Raw genomic sequence first — 23,494 nt, forward strand, 5'->3', positions numbered from 1 at the left:
TGCAATCAAGTATAGCTAATTTAAGGCAGCTTGCGTAGTTCTGAAATAGAATAAAAAATAACTCACATAATAACGGCATAACATACACTTATACTTTAAACTTTTAAAGGAATTAAAACTAAAACCATATATTACTAACCGCTAGCAGAAATAAATTAGGCAAAGGTAGCACAGAATTATAGGCGTTCCACTCAACGAGTCAAAAACAGACGTGCGCATGCTCGGTAGGACAAAAAAAACGGCAGCACCCGCTGCTCATTGAGGACAGTAACTGCAGAACGATATTTACTTTCACGTCCGAGTCTCCAAAAGTCTCCAATAGCACCAGAAACAGTCGCTAGATTTGTCGCTAGTCGCTTTAAAAAAAAAAAACACTAAAGGGGTCTGAAAACTCGCTAAATATAGCGACAAAGTTGCTAATGCCATGTTCACACTACACGACTTTCCAAGTCGTCAGGTCGCTGTACAGTTCACACTACACAACTGGATCTCTTGTAAATTGTAAATGGATTGTTCTATAGTGAGTTGGAGGTTAATAAATATTTTTGCAATGCAATGTTGGTGTTATGTTTTGTAGAGAACGATAAGGTCAGAAATACTGTATAAAACGTGTGTGTATGCCGATGTATTCTGATATAAACTATATTATGCCCTTGTCCCACCTTTTTACACTCCTACCCCTGCGTTTCCCCTCACCCCATATCTTACGTTCTCATTGGCTGTTCGACATAGCACTCATTGTCAGTCTGGCAACTCAGATTCAGATATCTGACATGCTAGAAATCTCGCTTCGGTCGCCGAGCGCTCGGCGAGTTGCTCCTGAGCCGGCAAATCTAGCGCCGACCAGTCTGCGAGCGAAAATCAAGGCAAAAATCGTGTAGTGTGAACTAGGCATAATTTGGCAACACTGCTTACACATACGTCATTAAGGACCAGAACTTTTATATGAAAGTTACAGCAAACAACTTATGACATCGGGAAAAGGGAGCTAAGAGGTTAATGTATTAGGCTTGTAATTAGAGAGTTGTTGGTTCAAGCCTCACCACCGCCAAGCTGCCACTGCTGGGTCCCTGACAAAGACCCTTAACCCTTAATTGCTTAAATTGTATTTAGTCACAATTATAAGTCGCTTTGAACAAAGGAGTCTGTATACGCCATAAATGTAAATGCAATCAACATGGAAGGTTGCATCAGCAAGGGCATCTGGCATAAGTACTGTGCAAAATAAGGTAATACGGACCAGAATTATCTGCTGTGGCCACCCCTAAATATGGGAATTATTACTGTCAGTGAAACTGTAATACCAAAAAGCATTGGTTATTGGTTACTGCTGTAACAGTAATTATTTAGGCATTAACCATGCAGCCCTAACACTGGATTTTCAAATAGCAATAATAATTCAATAATTGTGTATTCACTGCCACAAAATGACAAATGATTTTTTAAAATGGAGAATTGATTTTACATCAGCGTGAATAAAACAAGTTTTAACTCAAAGCACTAGCAGCTCATTTGCTCAGGGGTCGTGTACACAAGCAAAAATTAATTGCACAAAAATCACTGTCACAGAGTTATTCTGAGAAACATGACTAAAAAGGTATTAATAGTTTTGTTTGTTAATTAAAGTCAGGATGTCTCTGACTCAGCATGACTGTGGTGTGGCTAAAAAAGCAGAAGCATAGTTGTTCACTAATCTGAATGATGGCTGCAGGCCATTGTGGTTTTCTGGGGGTGGCAATGTCAGCTTTCAACAGAGCGGCATTAGAGACTTCCTGTCCACAGGCTCCCCAAAGCCTTTTAGCAAAGCAGCATTCACATCCAAGTACAATATGACTAAAATGCTTTTTTTCTGCAAATGTAAGCCTAATGATTCAACCCGTCTAACATGATATAAATTAGGGTGCTTATAGTGAATGGGACTATTTATACAGGTCCATCATGCTCACATCCGAGGTTAACATTTGTATGCAACAGCATTAAAAATGAGGACATTCGGCTTTGGTAGAGGTTGTGCCCATTCCCGTTACCTCATGGTCTCTCCGATTATTGTTGTTTTTTATGTGGACTTTTGTAAACAAACATTAAAACTTTAAACGCTGTGAGTTAAATCTATTATACAGCGTCTCTGTAAATTTCATTTTATGACTGATTGTGTGTGTATCTTCATGTATACATTAATACAGCATTTTAAAAAGATTATGAACTACATGTTGCATTAGTACTTCCCCTATGCCTAGTTCACACTACATGATTTTTGCCCTGATTTTCGCTCGCCGACTGGTGGCCGCTAGATGTGGAGGCTCGGAAGCAACACGGAGTTCGTCCGGGGATCGAAAGTCGGTTCTCGAACACTATGTGTGAACTGTTCAACGACTCGTTTGACTCAGGAAAAATATCTAGCATGTTAAATATCTGAACCTGTCGCCAACTCAGGAATAATATCTAGCATGTTAAATATCTGAACCTGTCACCGACTCAAGAAAAATATCTAGCATGTTAAATATCTGGACCTGTCGCCAACTCAAGAACAATATCTAGCATGTTAAATATCTGGACCTGTCACCGACTCAAGAAAAATATCTAGCATGTTAAATATCTGAACCTGTCGCCGACTCAAGAAAAATATCTAGCATGTTAAATATCTGAACCTGTCGCCAACTCAAGAAAAATATCTAGCATGTTAAATATCTGAACCTGTCGCCGACTCAAGAAAAATATCTAGCATGTTAAATATCTGGACCTGTCGCCAACTCAAGAAAAATATCTAGCATGTTAAATATCTGGACCTGTCGCCGACTCAAGAAAAATATCTAGCATGTTAAATATCTGAACCTGTCGCCGACTCAAGAAAAATATCTAGCATGTTAAATATCTGAACCTGTCGCCGACTCAAAAAAAATATCTAGCATGTTAAATATCTGAACCTGTCACCAAATCAGGAACAATATCTAGCATGTTAAATATCTGAACCTGTCACCAAATCAGGAACAATATCTAGCATGTTAAATATCTGGACCTGTCGCCTACTCAGGAACAATATCTAGCATGTTAAATATCTGAAAAATATCTAGCATGTTAAATATCTGAACCTGTCGCCGACTCAAGAAAAATATCTAGCATGTTAAATATCTGAACCTGTCCCCGACTCAAGAAAAATATCTAGCATGTTAAATATCTGAACCTGTCACCAAATCAGGAACAATATCTAGCATGTTAAATATCTGGACCTGTCGCCTACTCAGGAACAATATCTAGCATTTTAAACATCTGAAAAATATCTAGCATGTTAAATATCTGGACCTGTCGCGGACTCAAGAAAAATATCTAGCATGTTAAATATCTGGACCTGTCACCGACTCAAGAAAAATATCTAGCATGTTAAATATCTGAACCTGTCACCGACTCAAGAAAAATATCTAGCATGTTAAATTTCTGGACCTGTCGCCGACTCAAAAAAAATATCTAGCATGTTAAATATCTGGACTTGTCGCCGACTCAAGAAAAATATCTAGCATGTTAAATATCTGGACCTGTCGCGAACTCAGGAACAATATCTAGCATGTTAAATATCTGGACCTGTCGCAGACTCAAGAAAAATATCTAGCATGTTAAATATCTGGACTTGTCCCCCAACTCAACAAAAATATCTAGCATGTTAAATATCTGGACCTGTCGCCAACTCAGGAACAATATCTAGCATGTTAAATATCTGGACCTGTCCCAGACTCAAGAAAAATATCTAGCATGTTAAATATCTGGACCTGTCGCCGACTCAAGAAAAATATCTAGCATGTTAAATATCTGGACCTGTCCCAGACTCAAGAAAAATATCTAGCATGTTAAATATCTGGACCTGTCCCCAACTCAAGAAAAATATCTAGCATGTTAAATATCTGGACCTGTCGCCGACTCAAGAAAAATATCTAGCATGTTAAATATCTGGACCTGTCGCCGACTCAAGAAAAATATCTAGCATGTTAAATATCTGGACCTGTCGCCGACTCAAGAAAAATATCTAGCATGTTAAATATCTGGACCTTACACCAACTCATGAAAAATATCTAGCATGTTAAATATCTGGACCTGTCGCCGACTCAAGAAAAATATCTAGCATGTTAAATATCTGGACCTGTCCCCGACTTAAGAAAAATATCTAGCATGTGAGAATACATTGGCACACACAAGCTTTACAATATTATCGTATTATCTTATCGTCCATGCCAAACCATATTACCAACGCTGCATTGCAAAAAATATTTATTAACCTCCAACTCACTACAGAACAGACAATCCCTGCTGGTCGCGTAGTCCAATCAACTCGGATTCATTTATTTTTCCTACTTGCTTTTACGCTGCACATCAGCGCACATACAACTATAATCGCTTGCTTATTGCCTGACATGCATTTTTGGACATGGTACCATTAAACCCCTCGTCACTTCTTGCGTGTGTTTTCGTGACAAAATGTAGTTTGGGAGACCAGATAGACTCGCTTGAGATTCCTCCCGGCAATAGATCATGTAGTGTGTAATCCACTAGCACTGATCAGTCGTGTAGCGTGAAATACACAACGACTTAAAAGACTCCCGATTACAAGAGATCCAGTTGTGTAGTGTGAACTGTACAGCGATCTGATGGCTTGAAAAGTCGTGTAGTGTGAACCTGGCATTAGTTGCTAATAATAATATTTTATAATAGTGGTCAGTGCAAACTGTATTTATAAGGGTGCTCGGATTGCATAATGATCTACACTAGCCCAACACTACAGGATCTACAGTAGGTTCAGTTCTCAGCTGCGCTCTCTGCCAGCTACGCATGTTTACACAGACATAACTTAGGGGAAATGGACAAAGCCTTTGGCACTCTATACAAGGTGATCCTGCTTCACGCCCAGTGTTTTACCAGGCCTGCCGCAACCCTGACCAGGATAAAGTACTTGGCATAGGTAGCTGCTAAACAACAACTATATCAGCTGAACAGTGCACAGTAGAGGCACAGAGCTAGAGTTATTTCTGTTTAATCACCTGTACAGAGCAGCAGTTTATGACCTGCATAGATATTTTACAGCTGGTAGCATGTTCTCTGCACACCTGACATAGATCTTTATTGCCCTCCACATTTATTGGCACACCTACAAAGAGCCCATCTGCATTGGAGATCAATAGCTAGGTGGGAGGCTCGTTAACAGAATCATGTTCCTCTGCTTTGCAATTTATAGCTGGTAGATGGAGCATGGAGGTGCAGATGATTGATGTGTCAGTTCCTCTGACAGTCCCCTACGCCTCCTTAAGTGTAAGTTTACTTCAGGTGGAAGTGTTTCTATTTATTACTGTTTCTTCCTCACAGATTTGCCAGCTCCTCTGTTGGCAATCTGCTTTTCTCTTGAAACCATGATGCCGGGCTCGGTCTGGTCCAGTTTTCCACCAGCTCAGATGCCAGCACTCTTATCTTTTCCTGGCCATTTTATTGGCTGTCATAATAAGTGACCATTACAAAAACATTTTTATCGCTTATCCTTATCACTAATTCAAAATATATACAACCCCCCCCCCCCCCCCCCTTGAAGAACAATGATTGAGAGAACAATCATCGTAAACCTAAACATTATTGTAAAAAAACTTAAATCTGTGTACCACAATAATTGCCACACCTAGAAGTTCTTTGAATTAAAATGAATAATTATTGTTTTCAAGTTCAATAACACTCTAAAGGTTGGTCGTGACTTTCAGTTTCACTAGGACATAAATATGAGGTGAAAGACATTACAAATTCATTGATAACTATATTCTGTATGGAGGTATGATGTCAAATCCCTTCCTATTTGTTCTCCAGTCTTATTAAGCATTATAGCAGAAGACCTAAAGCTGTTATCTAAAAAAAGGAAGGCAGCAGAAAATAGTAAATAATAGTCGTGGCATGTAGATTCAAGAAAATTACAAATTAAAGACACAAAACAAAGCTGCAGCCCACAACGGAGAAAGTGGATAGAAAAGGAATAGAGCAGAAATGAAAACTGGTTGTCACAATATGGTAAACTGATCAAATCACTTGCGACAACCCAGTTCTCAAAAAAAAAAAAAAGGGCAGAAAGAAAGCTTGGCACAAGTTAGCGATGGCAATGTACAAGTGGCACCCCTCCAACTGGTACAGCCCATGCCCAGTGTGGGTCTAAATGAGGGGCCTGCTCTGAAAACACTGACTGCGAAACTGGCTGAGTTTACATGCCAACGAAAAACTGGACTGGATTAAGCCTGGCATAACGGTTCCGAAAGAATGCAGTTTGCCAACAGAGGTGTTGTAAGAACTGTAAGAAAAAAAAACTGTGATAAATAGACACACTTTCACCTGCAAGTGTTTAATTAACACTCAATGAGGCGCAGATTACTGTCATTAAGGAGGAACCGACATGTCAATTATTTGGGCATCCATGCCCCATCTGCCAGCCATAAAAGACAAAGGGGAAAGGACATAATTCTGTAACCGTGCCCTCCACCAATCTCCAAGGAATGTGGGCTCGTTACAAAGATCAAAAGGATAAACAATAGAGAGTGTCTTGTACAGTCGGTCTTGTTCATGTGTTCCATCATTTTACCTTAGTCAGTTTCATAAACAAAAGATATGACCAACAAGATCTGTCGGATTAATCATCCATGTGCACAACACCACAGTCTTGCTCTTTAACCAAAAAGTAAAACATGCAGAACAGAACTAAAAGCCTTGGCTGATGAAAGATCAATGAGCCCCACAGTTCAACTGCATGACCGAGCATGGTAACATCCTCCCACTCAAGGCACCCCAGACCGCTTGGATAACAACAACTCCCTCACACAGCAAACCGGGGGAAAGAATGAGAGCAGGCAACATCTGACCCAGCATCGCAGCAACACACCAGGCCTTTTACAGACTTAGTCCATTATTGCAAGACACAGAGTTGATCCCGACGTCATACCATTATTATTACTGCACATTATGTACATAATAACTGTTAAAGCAGGACATTGACCATTGTATACAGACACAAAGAACAGGAAGACACAAGTCTGATTCTCCCTGGAGGCATAATATAAAATGTAGCACAATGGAAAACAATAAATCGCCTCCTAACTTAATTAATGCAAGAACAGTACAACATTCTCTTCTCAGGCAAGATTTCAAGCTACAGAAAAGTTCATCTCTTTCCTGCAAATGTAATCATACAGAACTTTTACATGTTCACTTAACAAGGCACTGTCAAGCATTTCATGTCAAATCTATGAGGTGAGATGAGGTCTTGTCCGCTAATGTCAGAACCTAATTCGGTGCTGTCCAATGCACATTAAAACAATTTGTTTTATCTGATGGAAATGTTTTTCCCCCACATCGCTGAAGGCTGTCTTATTTCATTTGTGTCAAATTATCAGTGATAAAGAGGATGATGATGATGACAAGCATACAAAAATGGAGACAGGAAATGACAAATGAGAAGCATTTTATCGATTCTTCCTGTCCTTTAGAAGGGTTTAATATGCTAACTGCCAGGCTAAGGTCAACCTCTGGTCATCCATATGTTAAAGTCATTACCTCAATACTATTTAGCAATGTTTCTTTTTTTTGAGATAGTAAACATGGTACATAAAAATTAAAAGTAATTGGACATGTGACAATGAGCTACAGGACATCTTATTTCATAACAAATGATTTTAAAACAGAGAGACCTATATGTGATATTTTTAGCTATAATAACAGCCATCTTCTCCTTATTTTCCTCACAATTTAGCGCAGTCAATTTGTCTTCCGCTGCTAAGGGATACCCGATTGAATCCGAGGAGAGCATGTCACTGCCCACATCTATTCCGACACGTGTACAGCCCTCCTCTTCTCGCCGCTGCTTTCTGCACAGGCGTCTCTTCCGTCAATCAGGGTCCTTACACAGCGTATGTAGATTCCACCCACACATAGTCCGGTCCTCCCTCCCTAACAGATACGGTGGCCAATTAGTATCTGCTGCAGGCACTACCAGATGGCGTCCAGCCAACCGTGGCAATGCCGAGTTTCGAACCGAGGAGTTCAAAATCTCGGCGCCGGTGTGTTAGTGAAACATCCCACTGCTCCACCTGGGCGCCTTACAGCCACTGTTCTAAGAAGGCTCCTGACCCTATTTAGAAGTATGGCTACGGGATTTTGTGTCCATAAAGTCAGAAGAGCATTTGTATGGCTGGGCAACGACGCTGATCAAAAAAGCCTCAGTTGGTGTTCTAGTTTATTCCAGAGCTGTTCAGTGGAGCTGTCAAAGGCTCTGTACAGGCCATTGGAGACTGGAGTTTCTTTAAACCAAAGCTTTTGCATGTCTTTATAGTCCTTACTTTGTGCACAGGGGCACAGTCATGCTGAAACAAGCCAACAGCAGCAGACCAGGCCCTATGCTGTTTTTTTTTTGCTCATGAACCTGGACCATCACCATACTGTATGCATTTTGATGGGCCAGTATTTCCTTTGTAATAGTTTAAAATGTGCCAAATCGTCCTAATACGCAAGTCCACCCGCACTGAAATACAGGTTAATTTTTCAGTTTTGTGTCTACAAGTGTCTACACAGACATGATTGACCACGGGTTAGACAGATAGAAAGATAGAATGCCCTTATTTGTCATGTATACACCAATCAGCCATAACATTAAAACCACCTCCTTGTTTCTACACTCACTGTCCATTTTATCAGCTCCACTTAACATTTAAGAGCACTTTGCAATTCTACAATTACTGACTGTAGTCCATCTGTTTCTCTGCATGCTTTGTTAGCTCCCTTTCATGCTGTTCTTCAATGGTCAGGACCCCCATAGGACCACTACAGAGCAGGTATTATTTGGGTGGTGGATCATTCTCAGCACTGCAGTGGCACTGACATGGTGGTGATGAGTTAGTGTGTGTTGTGCTGGTGGATAAGACACAGCAGCGCTGATGGAGTTTTTAAACACCTCGCTGTCACTGCTGGACTGAGAATAGTCCACCAACCAAAAATATATCCAGCCAACAGCACCCTGTGGGCAGCGTCCTGTGACCACTGATGAAGGTCTCCAAGATGACCAACTCAAACAGCAGCAATAAATAAGCGATCGTCTCTGACTTTACATCTACAAGGTGGACCAACTATGTAAGCGTGTCTAATAGAGTGGACAGTGAGTGGACACGGTATTTAAAAACTCCAGCAGCACTGCTGTGTCTGATCCACTCATACCAGCACAACACACACTAACACACCACCACCATGTCAGTGTCACTGCAGTGCTGAGAATCATCCACCATCTAAATTATACCTGCTCTGTGGGGGTCCTGACCATTGAAGAACAGGGTGAAAGCAGGCTAAAAAGGTATGTAGAGAAACAGATGGACTACAGTCAGTAATTGTAGAACTACAAAGTGCTTCTATATGGTAAGTGAAGCTGATAAAATGGACAGTAAGTGTAGAAACAAGGAGGTGGTTTTAATGTTGTTTTCTCATTGTTAAGAGCCCTTAACAATGGCTAAATGGCAGAGCTGGGATTCAAACCCACAATATTCCAATTGATAGCCCAAAGCTCTACCCACTAAGCTACCACTGTGCCTGAATGGATTCTAGCTTGTACTCAGTGTTTCCTGATGGATACAGTGCCTTGCAAAAGTATTCAGCCCCCTTGAACTTTTCAACCTTTTGCCACATTTCAGGCTTTAAACATAACGATATGAAATTGTAATTTTTTGTGAAGAATCAACAACAAGTGGGACACAATCGTAAAGTGGAACGAAATTTATTGGATATTTTAAACTTTTTTTAGAAATAAAAAACTGAAAAGTGGGGCGTGCAATATTATTCAGCCCCCTTGCGTTAATACTTTGTAGCGCCACCTTTTGCTGCGATTATAGCTGCAAGTCGCTTGGGGTATGTCTCTATCAGTTTTGCACATCGAGATACTGAAATTTTTGCCCATTCTTCCTTGCAAAACAGCTCGAGCTCAGTGAGGTTGGATGGAGAGCATTTGTGAACAGCAGTTTTCAGCTCTTTCCACAGATTCTCGATGGGATTCAGGTCTGGACTTTGACTTGGCCATTCTAACACCTGGATACGTTTATTTGTGAACCATTCCATTGTAGATTTTGCTTTATGTTTTGGATCATTGTCTTGTTGGAAGATAAATCACCGTCCCAGTCTCAGGTCTTTTGCAGACTGCAACAGGTTTTCTTCCAGAATGGTCCTGTATTTGGCTCCATCCATCTTCCCATCAATTTTAACCATCTTCCCTGTCCCTGCTGAAGAAAAGCAGGCCCAAACCATGATGCTGCCACCACCATGTTTGACAGTGGGGATGGTGTGTTCAGGGTGATGAGCTGTGTTGCTTTTATGCCAAACATAACGTTTTGCGTTGTGGCCAAAAAGTTCGATTTTGGTTTCATCTGACCAGAGCACCTTCTTCCACATGCTTGGTGTGTCTCCCAGGTGACTTTTTATAGATATCTTTGAGAAATGGCTTTCTTCTTGCCACTCTTCCATAAAGGCCAGATTTGTGCAGTGTACGACTGATTGTGTCCTATGGACAGATTCTCCCACCTCAGCTGTAGATCTCTGCAGTTCATTCAGAGTGATCATGGGCCTCTTGGCTGCATCTCTGATCAGTCTTCTCCTTGTTTGAGCTGAAAGTTTAGAGGGACGGCCGGGTCTTGGTAGATTTGCAGTGGTCTGATACTCCCTTCATTTCAATATGATCGCTTGCACAGTGCTCCTTGAGATGTTTAAAGCTTGGGAAATCTTTTTGTATCCAAATTCGGCTTTAAACTTCTCCACAACAGTATCTCGGACCTGCCTGGTGTGTTCCTTGGTCTTCATGATGCTCTCTGCGCTTTAAACAGAACTCTGAGACTATCACAGAGCAGGTGCATTTATACGGAGACTTGATTACACACAGGTGGATTCTATTTATCACCATCAGTCATTTAGGTCAACATTGGATCATTCAGAGATCCTCACTGAACTTCTGGAGTGAGTTTGCTGCACTGAAAGTAAGGGGGCTGAATAATATTGCACGCCCCACTTTTCAGGTTTTTATTTCTAAAAAAAGTTTAAAATATCCAATAAATTTCGTTCCACTTCACAATTGTGTCGCACTTGTTATTGATTCTTCACAAAAAATTACAATTTCATATCGTTATGTTTGAAGCCTGAAATGTGGCAAAAGGTTGAAAAGTTCAAGGGGGCTGAATACTTTTGCAAGGCACTGTATTTCCATCCTGGCACTTTTGCCTCATTAACACTTTAGTTAGATAACCCCTCCTCTCTCTGTGAACCAATTATTATCAACAGAAAAACAATCACATTCACATTTTCTGTTTTTAGGTTTTTGCCTTGTTTGTTCCACATTTGTCTGGCTTGTCGGATAGCTCACACTGTGAGGTGGTTGTGTGTTAAGCTCTACAGCATTGACTTAGACTGCCACTTCAGGCAATCATTTCCTATTCTTAATTCTTTCCTTTTTTTCTTCAGGCACCCATTCAAGTATGGATGAAATGAACCCTTCTGCATCTCTTTTGTTTAAAGTCTGTTCATCCACTGCACTTGGGCCCAAGATTTTTTGGTTTGTTAGTCTGTTGCGACAGCCTACCTATACTGCCACCAGTGATGGCATAGTTACCTTTTAAAAGTAACTTTATTGATTACTTGATTTTAAAAGTAACTTAGTTACTTTATTGATTATTTGATTTTAAAAGTAAGATTACAAAAGTTAGATTACAAGTTACTTTATTAGTTACATTCAGCAGCTGCCGTAATGCAACTGAAGCGGAATAAGAAACAAGAAAGACGCGGAAAACTAAGTCCTCTGTTCACAAGTGTAAGTAAGATAAATAAAATAAAATTTTTAGAGACAAATAAATAACAAAAACACGATAAATATCCAAAATTTTGGCGAGTGGGGTTTGTAATGAGTCTGTAACTATGGTGATATTACGTCATCACGTCCCCACGTGTAGTATGTAGTGGTGTTGTGTGCATACTGCACACTTCTGTACTGAAAGTATGTACTTTTTTACCGGCCGAGTAGTGCATACTTCCTCCAATCTAGTGCATACTGGACGCAGCTCGTGACTTAATTGTCGCATAGGCCAGACGTCACTCTCCGAGACGCAAAAATAGTAACGCACAGTAACTTGGATAAGTAACTTTAATCTGATTACTGGATTGGAAATAGTAACGCGTTAGATTACTCGTTACTGAAAAATGTGGTCAGATTAGAGTAACGCGTTACTGACATCAGTGACTGCCACGTTACACCTGTTCAGAAAACAATCCCGAAATTTCAGTTTAATGTTCGGGAATATTTTTGGGAGTTACAGTTTGTGGTGTAACTTCATTATCTCTGTGGGTAGATAATATTTCTAAATGTTTTGGTCATGAGTACTAACATTAAACATTCATGGAAATTTGGACAAATCTCAGTCAATGTAGGACAAGGACAGGAAACCGTTTATGAATGTGTGTGTCTATCAGGCCCTCAGATGACATTGATAAAAAAAAAAACCTGTCATACTATTTTGATAAATACAGACACATGGACTGTAATTTGAAAAACTGTTGGGTTTGATTCCCAAGGAGAGTGGTCAAGGTCTGTGTGGAGCTTGCATGTTCTCCCCGGCTCACTCACCAGCTGGAATTCACTCCTACGACCATATGCCTCCTGGATGCCCGAGTCGCCCCAGAGTGTCTGCAAAGCGGGCACGTACAGCTGGAAGGTGCAGGGCTCTACGGGCATGCCTGCTTTGTTCTCGAATGACATCACAAACATGCCGTGCTTCTCGTTTTCCAGGTTTCGCCAGGGCACCCCTAGCTTGTCCCGAGCATCCACCAACACCCTCATTCCCTGAAAGAGAACAGAAGGCAGAGAGGAGTGTAAGTATTAAATGCATTCGTTAGCAATTAGTCATGCCTGTTCGTTCCTGTACATGTCTTTCTTTTACCAAGTGGTCACAGCCTCAGCAATTAAATCTGGACAGATAATTACCCAAGCTTAGCCGGTTTGCCCAGGAGTGAGAACACAAGTGAACCTAGGAGTATCGATTTATATATTTACAGAAACACTAATAGTCTGTACATTGTAAGTAAGAACAATAGAGTAATGCCTGGTGACCTATAAAGAAATGCAGTGCAGTAAAAAATATTCCCTCTGTATCCTAATGTTTTCTATTTTGCAGATTTGCCAAGATAAATGATTTAAGATTCTCACATAAAATGTAAAACAATTGTTTCATTTATTGAAGAATAATGTTTATGTAACACTTATACATGCTGAAAGTAATTGTTCCCATAAACTTAATAAAACATTGCATCACATTTAGCTACAACAACTCCAGCCAAAAGCTCCTGATAACTGAAAATTTGTCATTAACCTTATATGCTTATATTAACCTTATAACCCAAATATGGCTGGCAGAAAAAGCATAGAGGCACAGATGATTGGTCTGTAAGTTCCTCCTAAATGACCTTAGTGTGTGTGTTAATTTACTTCAGGTGGAGGTGATTCCATCTATCACAGTTTCCTCCTCACATAATTGCCGGCAACTTTGTTTGCAACCTGCTTCTTCTAGAACTGTGATGCCAGGTTTAGTCCGGTGTGGTTATCTGCTGCTGAATAATTCCAGCTTACTTTGTCTGGGAACTCAGTGGGCATCGAGGCACTTTTCAGGCATTACAAGGAAACCACCTTGGATAAGCAAGCTGCCCAAGCAAGCCGCCCATAGGCGATGTGAAGGCCTGTTCTGGAAGTGGTCACACTTTTGGACCCACATGGCTGGGGCGAGGTCCCACTCATTCATGAGCGCTAAGCTGCTTTTTACCCAGGGTAAACCAGTTAAATCAAACCTGTATAGGGTCAGGGTCGACCAGGATAAAATGATTGATGAAATTGAAATTTAAAAACGTTTAGACTTAACTGGCAGTTATCAAGATTAGATGTGTCCAGTCAATGTGTTCTCAATCAATAGTTACATTTTGTTAACTGGTTAATTGGGATTGAGGAACTGTTTTGCTTTTTAATAAAGTGACAGTTGCCATAGGATCATGTTTTTCCTTTCAGTAAATGAAGATTGTTTGAAAATTCTGTTTGGTTTTTACTTAGTTTAATAGTGACTTTGTCCTGTGGTAGATTTACTAAGAGGATCCAAAACTATTCCGTAAAATATGCAACAAGGAACGAAAACAGAAAAGAGGCTAACAGTTTTTGGCTTTGTATAAATGCTGATAAATAAACACTAACACTGCGGCCAGGACACAGCTTCCATTAAGCATCTTTAAAAACGCTTCAGTGCAATTTGTGACATTTATTCACTAATCATGTATCCCAAATACTCATAATCCAGACCTTCCTGTCTCCTCATCCAAAGACAACAAGAGCGCAAGTAACCCAGAGCTCCTCCACTCAAACCCCAGGACTGAAATATGGAACTCCATACTGACAACTACTCTTTATTATTATTGCAGCACAATCCACAAAGTCAGATTCTTCTGTGGAGCAGAACTGACACTGTTTTCTGTGGCATATTAAAATAATAGTCTTGCTATTTTAAATCCCACAAGGAGGAATTTATTTCTTTTCTTTTTGACATATCCCTCTAAAAACTGTGCAGCTCACATTTACCTAGCGCAGCGGTATGGGACAGTAATTAGTGCACTATAGCAGATTCTGTCTGAAAAAGAAGCGGTTTTTGATTTCTCCGGGAAAATCTGCTTCATTAAACACTAGACAGGATGTGATCCACACCACATTGAAGTAACCATAGGTTCATGGGGGCAGGAAGTGATATTTACAAAGCCTTTCCTTTCATCCCCATGTAGAAAGAATCTGTGCAGTGAGGAGGACATACTGTAAAACACAAAAACCAGAAGACAGCTACAGGAAGTGAGTGTAGTACTGAACCCCCGGTGTCTTCTTCATAAAGTAAACAGTCTGTAGACTGCTGACACTGCTAAACACCCCTTACTGCCCAGCTTGAACGCAGCACTGTTGGCTGCCAATCATAGCATCTTTCTCCAGGCAACCTACACTCTGGCTCCCATTTTAGCTTTATTTGGTGAGACATGAGACAGCCCCTCCAAATCCCAAACCCACTTATCCATGACCTTTCACCCACTTCTGTCAGGCGCTATCTGGGAAAGGACGCCTCGCCTGTCCTCGCAGGCTGCCTCCTCCGGGATAACCACAAGCAAAGGAGAGCAAGAGAGTCTTAGAGCAAAAAGGCTGCTTTATCAGTGAAGAGGTCAGTTACAAGGCTTCCAACCCTCTTCAAGTCATGGCACACTCCCAAAATAGCTCAGAAACCACCAAAATCTACCTCACCACAAGAGTGTTTCTGAGAACCCTCAGCAAAATAAGTTTCCACTGCTTGTTTAGTATGCCGTTCTTCGAAATGACTTTTAGATTGGTGCTTTGAAATGATTCCACTGAAACATTAGTAGAGCTACATCCTTCATCTCTCTATTTTGCGGGAATTTCTAAAAAGCCCCTGCCAGACACTTTGTGACATGCTCTATAAAAGAGTCTTTGTCGTATCTGGCAAAGGGGAATTCCTCTTAGTGCAGCAGATAGCAAAAGATGTCTTACAACTATAATTTGTCAGCGAGGTGGGTCAGTGGTTATTATTATTTGGACTACAGTGCAATTAGTGGCTGCATTGTCAGCAGATTAGTGGCAAGGCCCAGCAACTACTCTTAGCTTTCATAACACTGTGTAACCAGAGCTTAAATCACTGACTTCTTACCCACAAACAAACCGCCTACATGGTGAGCTCTTATGCCCCAAAAAGAGGAAAATCTCAGATTTATCACACAGGAAGATGGGCTTGAAATATGTCGCTCCCAGTGGTCACCCATTGAGCCACTTCCTGCCTCCTCCCCCAATGGCCTCTTGCATATTGAAAAAGAATACCATCTTCTCTAGGCTGGGTTAGCATGGTTGTTGAAAATAGGCTGGATGGTCAACCACTTAAGTCCAGTTTACATTCAGCACAAGTCTGTTTTTTCCCTGGGTGCACCACACACTTAGATAAAATAAATGAAATTCCATTAATTGTTATGAGAGAATAACTTATTTAAGGAATGCTCCAAATCCATAAATAGAAATCCAGATTCCACGGTTGTGACTGTGTTTCTCCAGACCTACTGTTGCCTGGAAATAGTGCTCACCCATTGTCTACTCAGTCTATGCATTCAATCTTTTAAAAACAAGACATTCCTTGCCCCAGCAAAATGTCATAAATATTTTCTCAGGCTTGTAGTAAACAAAGGAAACATGGCCCTTCTAGCCACTCTTGCACAGGACAGGCTGTAGTTGAAAAGGGACAGCGGACAATCCAGCATGCAAAGACAACAGAAGGGAGATGTGTGAGAGGCTAACCTGAGGTTAGATCTAATCAACAAGCAGATGCACTTCAGTTTCAAGTCATCCTTTAGAAGGACCCAAGTGGACAATGGGCTGTGCATATTAAATGAAAGTATAAGAAGATATGTAATTTCAAAAAGATTTAAAACAAAGACCTGCAAGAACAGAAAATGAAAACAAATTTGCAAAAGGATTTTTATCCAAGGTGGAATAATACTGTGGTAAAAAAGGCAAAAAAGGTAGTTAAAACAATTAAGTAGTGGCCAAAATGAAAAAAATAAAATAATAATAAAACAAATGGAAGACACAAAAACATTTGCAGCAGGACACCAGAATGGCGTGATTCTGGGAAAGCTGAACCCATGCTGACCCAGACCAGGATAAAGCTGTGGAATAAAAGAAAATTATCTGCGTATCTTTTAATAAATTCAAAAGACTGTAAGTATATTAAAGAACAAAATCAAGTTGCTGAATACGTGTTTTCCCTTTCTGCATTTCTTTACAATATTATACAAGTTTGTATACAGATATTTAAATTTGATCTGCCCTAAAAGTCATTTGTAATCATTAGGAACAGGCTTTGGTAGGGGTATAAGTAAGACGAAGCACAGCACAAAGCAGAATGATAAGCTACATTTGGAGCATCCTGTGTGTGTGTGTGTGTGTGTGTGTGTGTGTGTGTGTGGTGTGTGTGTGAACTGTGGAGAGACATTTCCTGAGCTGAAATCTCTGGCACTGAGACTATGAGACTATTAGCATTGAGCAATCTCGTGCTGACCATGAGTTGGACACTGGCAAATGTGGCTGCAGACCCCCACCTTTCACCAGCCTGAGAAGACTCATCCAGTCCTAACGTGACATCTCACACCTCAAAAAGGATCGTTGCTGTTCCAGCCCTTTATTGCCGTGAAGACTGTTTACCTTAGTGAGGAGACCTTGTTTGACTCAATTTAACTGACAGTGCCAGATAATACTGTTCGGCTTTTTCTCACAAAAAGGACTCTCAAAACAGAAAAAAAGCATTTCGTGACCCTTTACAAGGTAAAACGTTGGTTCGGTGAAGGTCATATATATGGTGAAGACAGACAGAACTACTAGCTGCCTGTTTATGTGAAAGGTTTTTTTTTTTCCATTCAGTCATTTAGGCATTTAGGGAATGGAAATGATGGAGCCATGTAATTGGTGCCAACACATTATGTTCTTTTGTAAACTTAAAGACCCCAGATGTGAAAAACTGACCAATTTACTATATGGTATGTACACAATGTATATGTACATTAAATGCATGTTTGTTTGTTTTTGTATTTGAAACATGTTATTTAGCTTATTTGTTTGTTTGTTTATTAGGATTTTAACGTCATGTTTTACACTTTGGTTACAATCATGACAGGAACGGTAGTTACTTATTACACAAGATTTATCAGTTCACAAGGTATATCAAACACAGTCATGGACAATTTTGTATCTCCAATTCACCTCACTTGCATGTGTTTGGACTGTGGGAGAAAACCGGAGCTCCTGGAGTAAACCCACGCAGACACGGGGAGAACATGCAAACTCCACACAGAAAGGACCCGGACCGCCCCACCTGGGGATCGAACCCAGGACCTTCTTGTTGTGAGGCGACAGTGCTTAGCCACCGTGCTGCCCGTTATTTAGCTTATCAGCTAAACACCCCAATATCTAAATAATAAGTGAACTGACACAGCAGGTTATCAGACTGATTTATATATAATTTAGTACTACGCCTACTGGTGATAATTATTCCAAACATAACAAACGGACACCAAAAAGCAATATTAGAATCATCTGTTTAGATGAGTAAATTTTCCAGACATGTATCTGCAGGCTAGTGTTAAAAACTGGTTGTCACAATGTGCCAAGCTGCTCAGAGCGCATTCAACAACCAAATTCTCAGAAAAAAGGGGGAAAAAAATCCAGAACAAGCCAGGGATGGCAAAGCATGAGTGGCACTCCACCAGACCAACTGTATCCCAGCATGGATCCATATGTGGAGTATGTTCCAGAAAGGGCCAGCCAAAAGGTGCAGCTACCCCAGCTAAGCTCCCCTGGAAAGACAAGTGCCAACATGTGCGCCAGCAGAAAACCTGACCAGACTTAACCCAACATCATGGTTTCAGAAAACAGCAGGATGAGAACCGGCATCTCCATGGCAGATGGACCTGTTACAGGCTACAGGTACTTGCCCAAAGGTGTGAATGGGTAAATGTGCAAGTGTGTGATGTATTGGGTCCTTGTTCAAGGTTTGAACATTGCGAATGGCACCAGACCTACTGCAACCCTAACTAGGATTAAGTAAATAGTGAAAATTCATAAATGTATGTACAATTCTCATTTCCAGAAAAGCTGGGACATTTGTAAAACTCAATAAATGGAGGAACTGTAATTTGTTAATTCTATTTAATATTTATTTAACTGATAAAAGTAGAAAGGAACAAACTCCAGTGGTTTTACTGATCACTGTATTTTGTAATTATAAATGCATTTAAAATTTGATGCATTCCAAAAAGTTGGGACAGAGGCATGTTTACCCCTGTGTTCCATCACCTTACCTATTAATGAGACATTTTTATGGTGACAAACATTCAACAGTGGTGTCTGGCTTTGCCCTACACATACTCAGATCTCTCCAGATTCCCTGAATCTTTTTACAAAATTTATGAACCGTAGATGGTAAATTTTTTGGAACCGATAGACACGCCTCTCACAAAGGCGCAATTGGTGAGCCATGACCCATCATTCTTGAAAAGACTGATCCTTCTCTTATAAGCAATAGATTTCCTTACCAGTTATTAATTTACCTGATTGTTGTGGAGCACTGGAACGTTTTACTTTTATTTTGCTTCTGTTCCAACTTTTGTTAAAGTAAGTTTGTTAAAGTTAGTTAATTAATTTGTTGTATCTTTACTGTCCAAGGTAAAGGTACTGTCTACTTTCAAAAATATTTGCCAGCACCAAAGTCATTAATATTCTTCCAGTCCTGGTTTTTATGGTCCAGCTATCACATCTATAAGCAGAAAAGACATTATCTGGATAGTTCCTTCATTCTTGTTCTCCCAGATACCAGCCTGCGTCATATTTCCTGACTGTTGGATACTTTGCTGTTAATAATTGATGAAGTATGACAGCTTTTTTATCATGTTAGTTGTCTTTTCTGTTGTCATGTTACTTGCCTTTAAGTGCCTTTTTTATTTAATATTTTAAGAAATTAAAAAGGCATTATTTAACCTCTGCTGAAATACTTCACATGCTAAAACTTGAGCAAGTTGAGAGTGAAAAAAACTGAGAATGGAAATATAAAACTAATGAAGTGGATAGGGAGAATCACACATAATGTACCATCATCAAACTCTCTGTATCAGCCTGTACATGGAGCAGAGGGGAGCTGCTGTGTTTCAAATGCCAATCTACTGTATATACTAAACAGTGGGCTGAATTTAATTTCAACCAATGATGAGACTACTATTTTGAGCACAGAGTGTAAGACTTGTGTAAGTGTGTGAACTGAGACAAAACCCTCCAGATTGCAAATATGTTTTGATTCTTTTGTGCAGCCTGATAGAGCAAGTTTTGTATATTTTACCAGTGAGTTATTGTATTCATTCTGTAAAATTGGTCTCATTTTCAGAAATGCAAGTGTAAACAACAGTAAAGAAAGCTTGTTTGAAACGGCTTTGGTGATTTCATTTGCTAAATGTAATGCACTATTTCCAAAAGGGCACAAAATACACATTAAGAAATCAAGAGATCAAGCATGCTAGGCCACATGCACTGCCTGAAAAAATATGCTTTTCTTTCTCTTCCACACAACCAAACCTCAAATATTTAAGCTGCATCAAAGATTTCTCTCACAGTCATCTATGTAATGTGGACATTTCTGCCACAATGACTAAAGCTGACAAGCGTGAGTGTAATTTAAAACAGATTTCAACAGTTTCTGTATCTGAAGTGTGAACAGTAAAAAAAGCAAAGATCTAACTATATATATAAACTATGTCTGTAGGGACAAGTGCTTAAAACACAAGAGCAACGTGAAATGGATGTCAGATCGGTTCTCTGTTCAGGATCAGATGGGAAAGAACATCTGTTTCAACTCCCCCTGAGACACCAGGAGACCAGTGAACACACTCAAACACACTCATCCAAATGACAAGGGAATGGCAGCTGTGGGAAGGAAGAAAAAGCGAAACGAGCAAAGAGATAAACAGAAGAAAGAGAACAAAAGTAAACATGCTTGATAAATAAAACCTTTTTGACACCCAACTACTCATCTGCTAATAACAGTAGCAATAATGTATTACTTTCGTTTGCCAGCAAAATGCCAATGAAATAATGTTAAGCCATATTCTAAACAACAGATATTTCAGTCAGTATTTACAAAAAAATAAAGAGTATTTGCACTTGGATGGCACAGTGCTCTATTACACTAGCCCACCACTGCTGAGATCCAGGGTTGAATCTTAGTGGTGCTAGCAGCCAGCTAGGCATCAGGCATGATTGTGCTAAATTTGAATTCCAAGCAGCACTATCGGCCAGTTGGGTGTCTACAAACAAACTTGACTGGCTATGTCTCAAAAGTAAATAAAATAAGTTCTTTTTTTACTCAATTTCCTTTAAGAAATGTCACGTTTTGTTTAATAATTAAAAACAAATTCACAGTGACAAATATGCAGTAACAGTGAGAATCAGAAAGAGGAAATACACAATGGCTTAATATACTATCACTAATGATTGTGCCTGCTATAGATAACTTTGCTATTTAAAAAGCTCAGAATATTGTTACAGGGCTCTAGAGTGCGACCAATTTGGTCGCACATGCAACCTAATTTCTCAATGGTGCGACTAAAAAAAATCTCAGGTCGCACTGGTGCGACCAGGCATCCGAGGGAAAAACAAAACAAGACACACATTAGGCCAATATCATGGTCTAAACCAATCAGAGATAGTGAAGGGCGGGACAATATTGTAGCGGTGATATGTGAGCGACATTCAGCTCAGCCAATCAGAATGCAGCACCAGGTTTATACACGTGCGTTCGGACGTTCTGCCGTAAGTTTAGTTTTGTATATGAGACTCGCCGGATGTTCCAGAATGGAAGTTCGGGTTCTGGAGCTTGGCGGTGTAAAGTGTTGTAACGCTCACTGAAGTCCTGACTAAACAGTTAAAGTGACTCTACCCTGTCGTGTGCCTTTATTCCCACACCTCCACCACCGCACAGCAAAAGACCCGCAGCATCCCCACCGGACAGCGGCTAGGTGAGCCGACCCTCTACAGTAGCAAGGGGCTAATGCTAGCGGTAAAGTGCCGCGATAGTAAAGGAAGTAAAAACACGACAATATTTTCGTTAAGTAAAATATAAAAATAACTAAAAGACCAAAATATATTACAATACATGTAGTCAAAATACGCAGTGAGTGCACCGCAAGCGATTTTGGGAATCTGTGTAAAAGATACACTCTAGAGCCCCATACACACACACACACACAAACATATACATATAATTTTAAATATACACACACATATATATAGATATACACACATACATACACATTTACTCTATTATTATTTTTATAAGTGTGCTATAATTAGTCTACATTACTATAATTAACTGTATTATCGAATTGAAAGGCTGAAAAAGCACAATGCATCTATAAAACACATTACATGCCGCAATAAATGCACTGCCCAAGTGTCCCCTTGCCCAAGTGTCCCCTCTCCCCACTGCCTTTCAGCGACAGGCAGCAGCAAACAGATCATCAGACGAGGCCATGTTGACCAGATTGTTAGTTATTTACAAGTCAGTATTGCCTGTATGGACAGTGATTTAAAAAAAAAAAAAAAAAAAAAAGTGAACCTGTAAAACTGGTGTTAAATGCGATGCGGTCGAAAATTTGGGTGCACCTAACTTTTGTGCTGGTGCACCTAAGAAAAAAAGTTAGGCGCACCAGTGCAACCAGTGCAAAACGTTAGTCTAGAGCCCTGTGTTAGCTGGTTTTACAGCTGGTACATTATTATGCAAAACTTGATTTAGATCTTGAATAATTTAATAATTTTAGCAGCAGGGTGAAGGGTAATTACCACCCTGTGTTTGTTTTCAGCTATGAGTATACAGGCATGTTTTGGCTGCTGCTTCCCGCTGTTGTATTAGGTTTTTTTTGTTTCTCATGTGTGTTTATTTTCTGAAAGTTATCATAATTATACCATGAAGCTGGTTCAGCTGGTGGTTACATTTGCTCTGCGGTTGTAAAGAAACTTCAGTAGATTCAAATGGCAAATTTACCAGGCCTGTAATTCAGCTAAAGTTTGTCACAGGTGCAAGTGAAACATAGTGCGTGATTGCTCACAGCATGTGTGCTTTATTTCGTCTGATTTGAGATTGGCATGTTTTTTATGCTGGTGGTGTAATCTAGAATTTATAGCTTGACTATCAACTTTAACACCCAGTTGACAGTACTGTATATGCTGTTTCCAGCCAACTTACAACCATTCATTGGAATTGTGGTATTGTGTACGTACGGACACATCTGGGTGGCATGAAAACAGCTGTCATTAGAGTGTGACAGTAACACCGTGCTAATATAAGCAAAACTACAGCTTTGAAGTGTAATTTTATGTGTGTGCAAGTGTTTGTGTTTTACTACTGCTAATTTCACTTATTTTCACAAACGTAATTGTAAAGATTATTATTATTATGGAATATGGGAACATCATCAGTAAATAGTGCTTACACCATAGGGTGCACCTGGTTGACTAATGAACCTAATGATTTACACACAAATGCTGCATGTACCATTATGAATCTCTTACTCTATTCAACAGTACGGCAAAACATACTGCAGAGTAAAAGCATCATTTGGCTTCTTCCAAACATAAATTAAACTTTTACATAAGAAACATGGTAAAAGTTGACTAATCTGATCATATTCATTTTAAGGGTCCAGGTTCTGTTAATACTTGTTGGTGGGTAGCATTGTCGCTTCACAGCAAGAAGGTCCTGGGTTTGATTCCCAGATAGAGTGCTCTTTTCTGTGGGAGTTTGCATGTTCTCTTTTTGTCTGTGTGGGTTTTTTCTGGCAGTTCCGGTTTCCTTCCACAGTC

General features: G+C 40.0%; 1 protein-coding gene across 2 annotated transcripts in view; it reads right to left on the reverse strand.

Moving 5' to 3' along the window:
* Nucleotides 1-23,494, reverse strand: part of gna12a (guanine nucleotide binding protein (G protein) alpha 12a) — a 52,568-nt gene that overhangs the window by 25,607 nt on the left and 3,467 nt on the right. For both annotated transcript variants that reach the window (XM_062990401.1, XM_062990400.1), the window contains exon 2: nt 12,647-12,862. In XM_062990401.1, coding sequence (XP_062846471.1) covers nt 12,647-12,862 — 216 coding nt within the window. The remainder of the gene's footprint in view (nt 1-12,646; nt 12,863-23,494) is intronic.

The sequence above is a fragment of the Trichomycterus rosablanca genome, chromosome 2, assembly GCF_030014385.1.
Source record: "Trichomycterus rosablanca isolate fTriRos1 chromosome 2, fTriRos1.hap1, whole genome shotgun sequence".
Classification (NCBI taxonomy): Eukaryota; Metazoa; Chordata; class Actinopteri; order Siluriformes; family Trichomycteridae; genus Trichomycterus; species Trichomycterus rosablanca.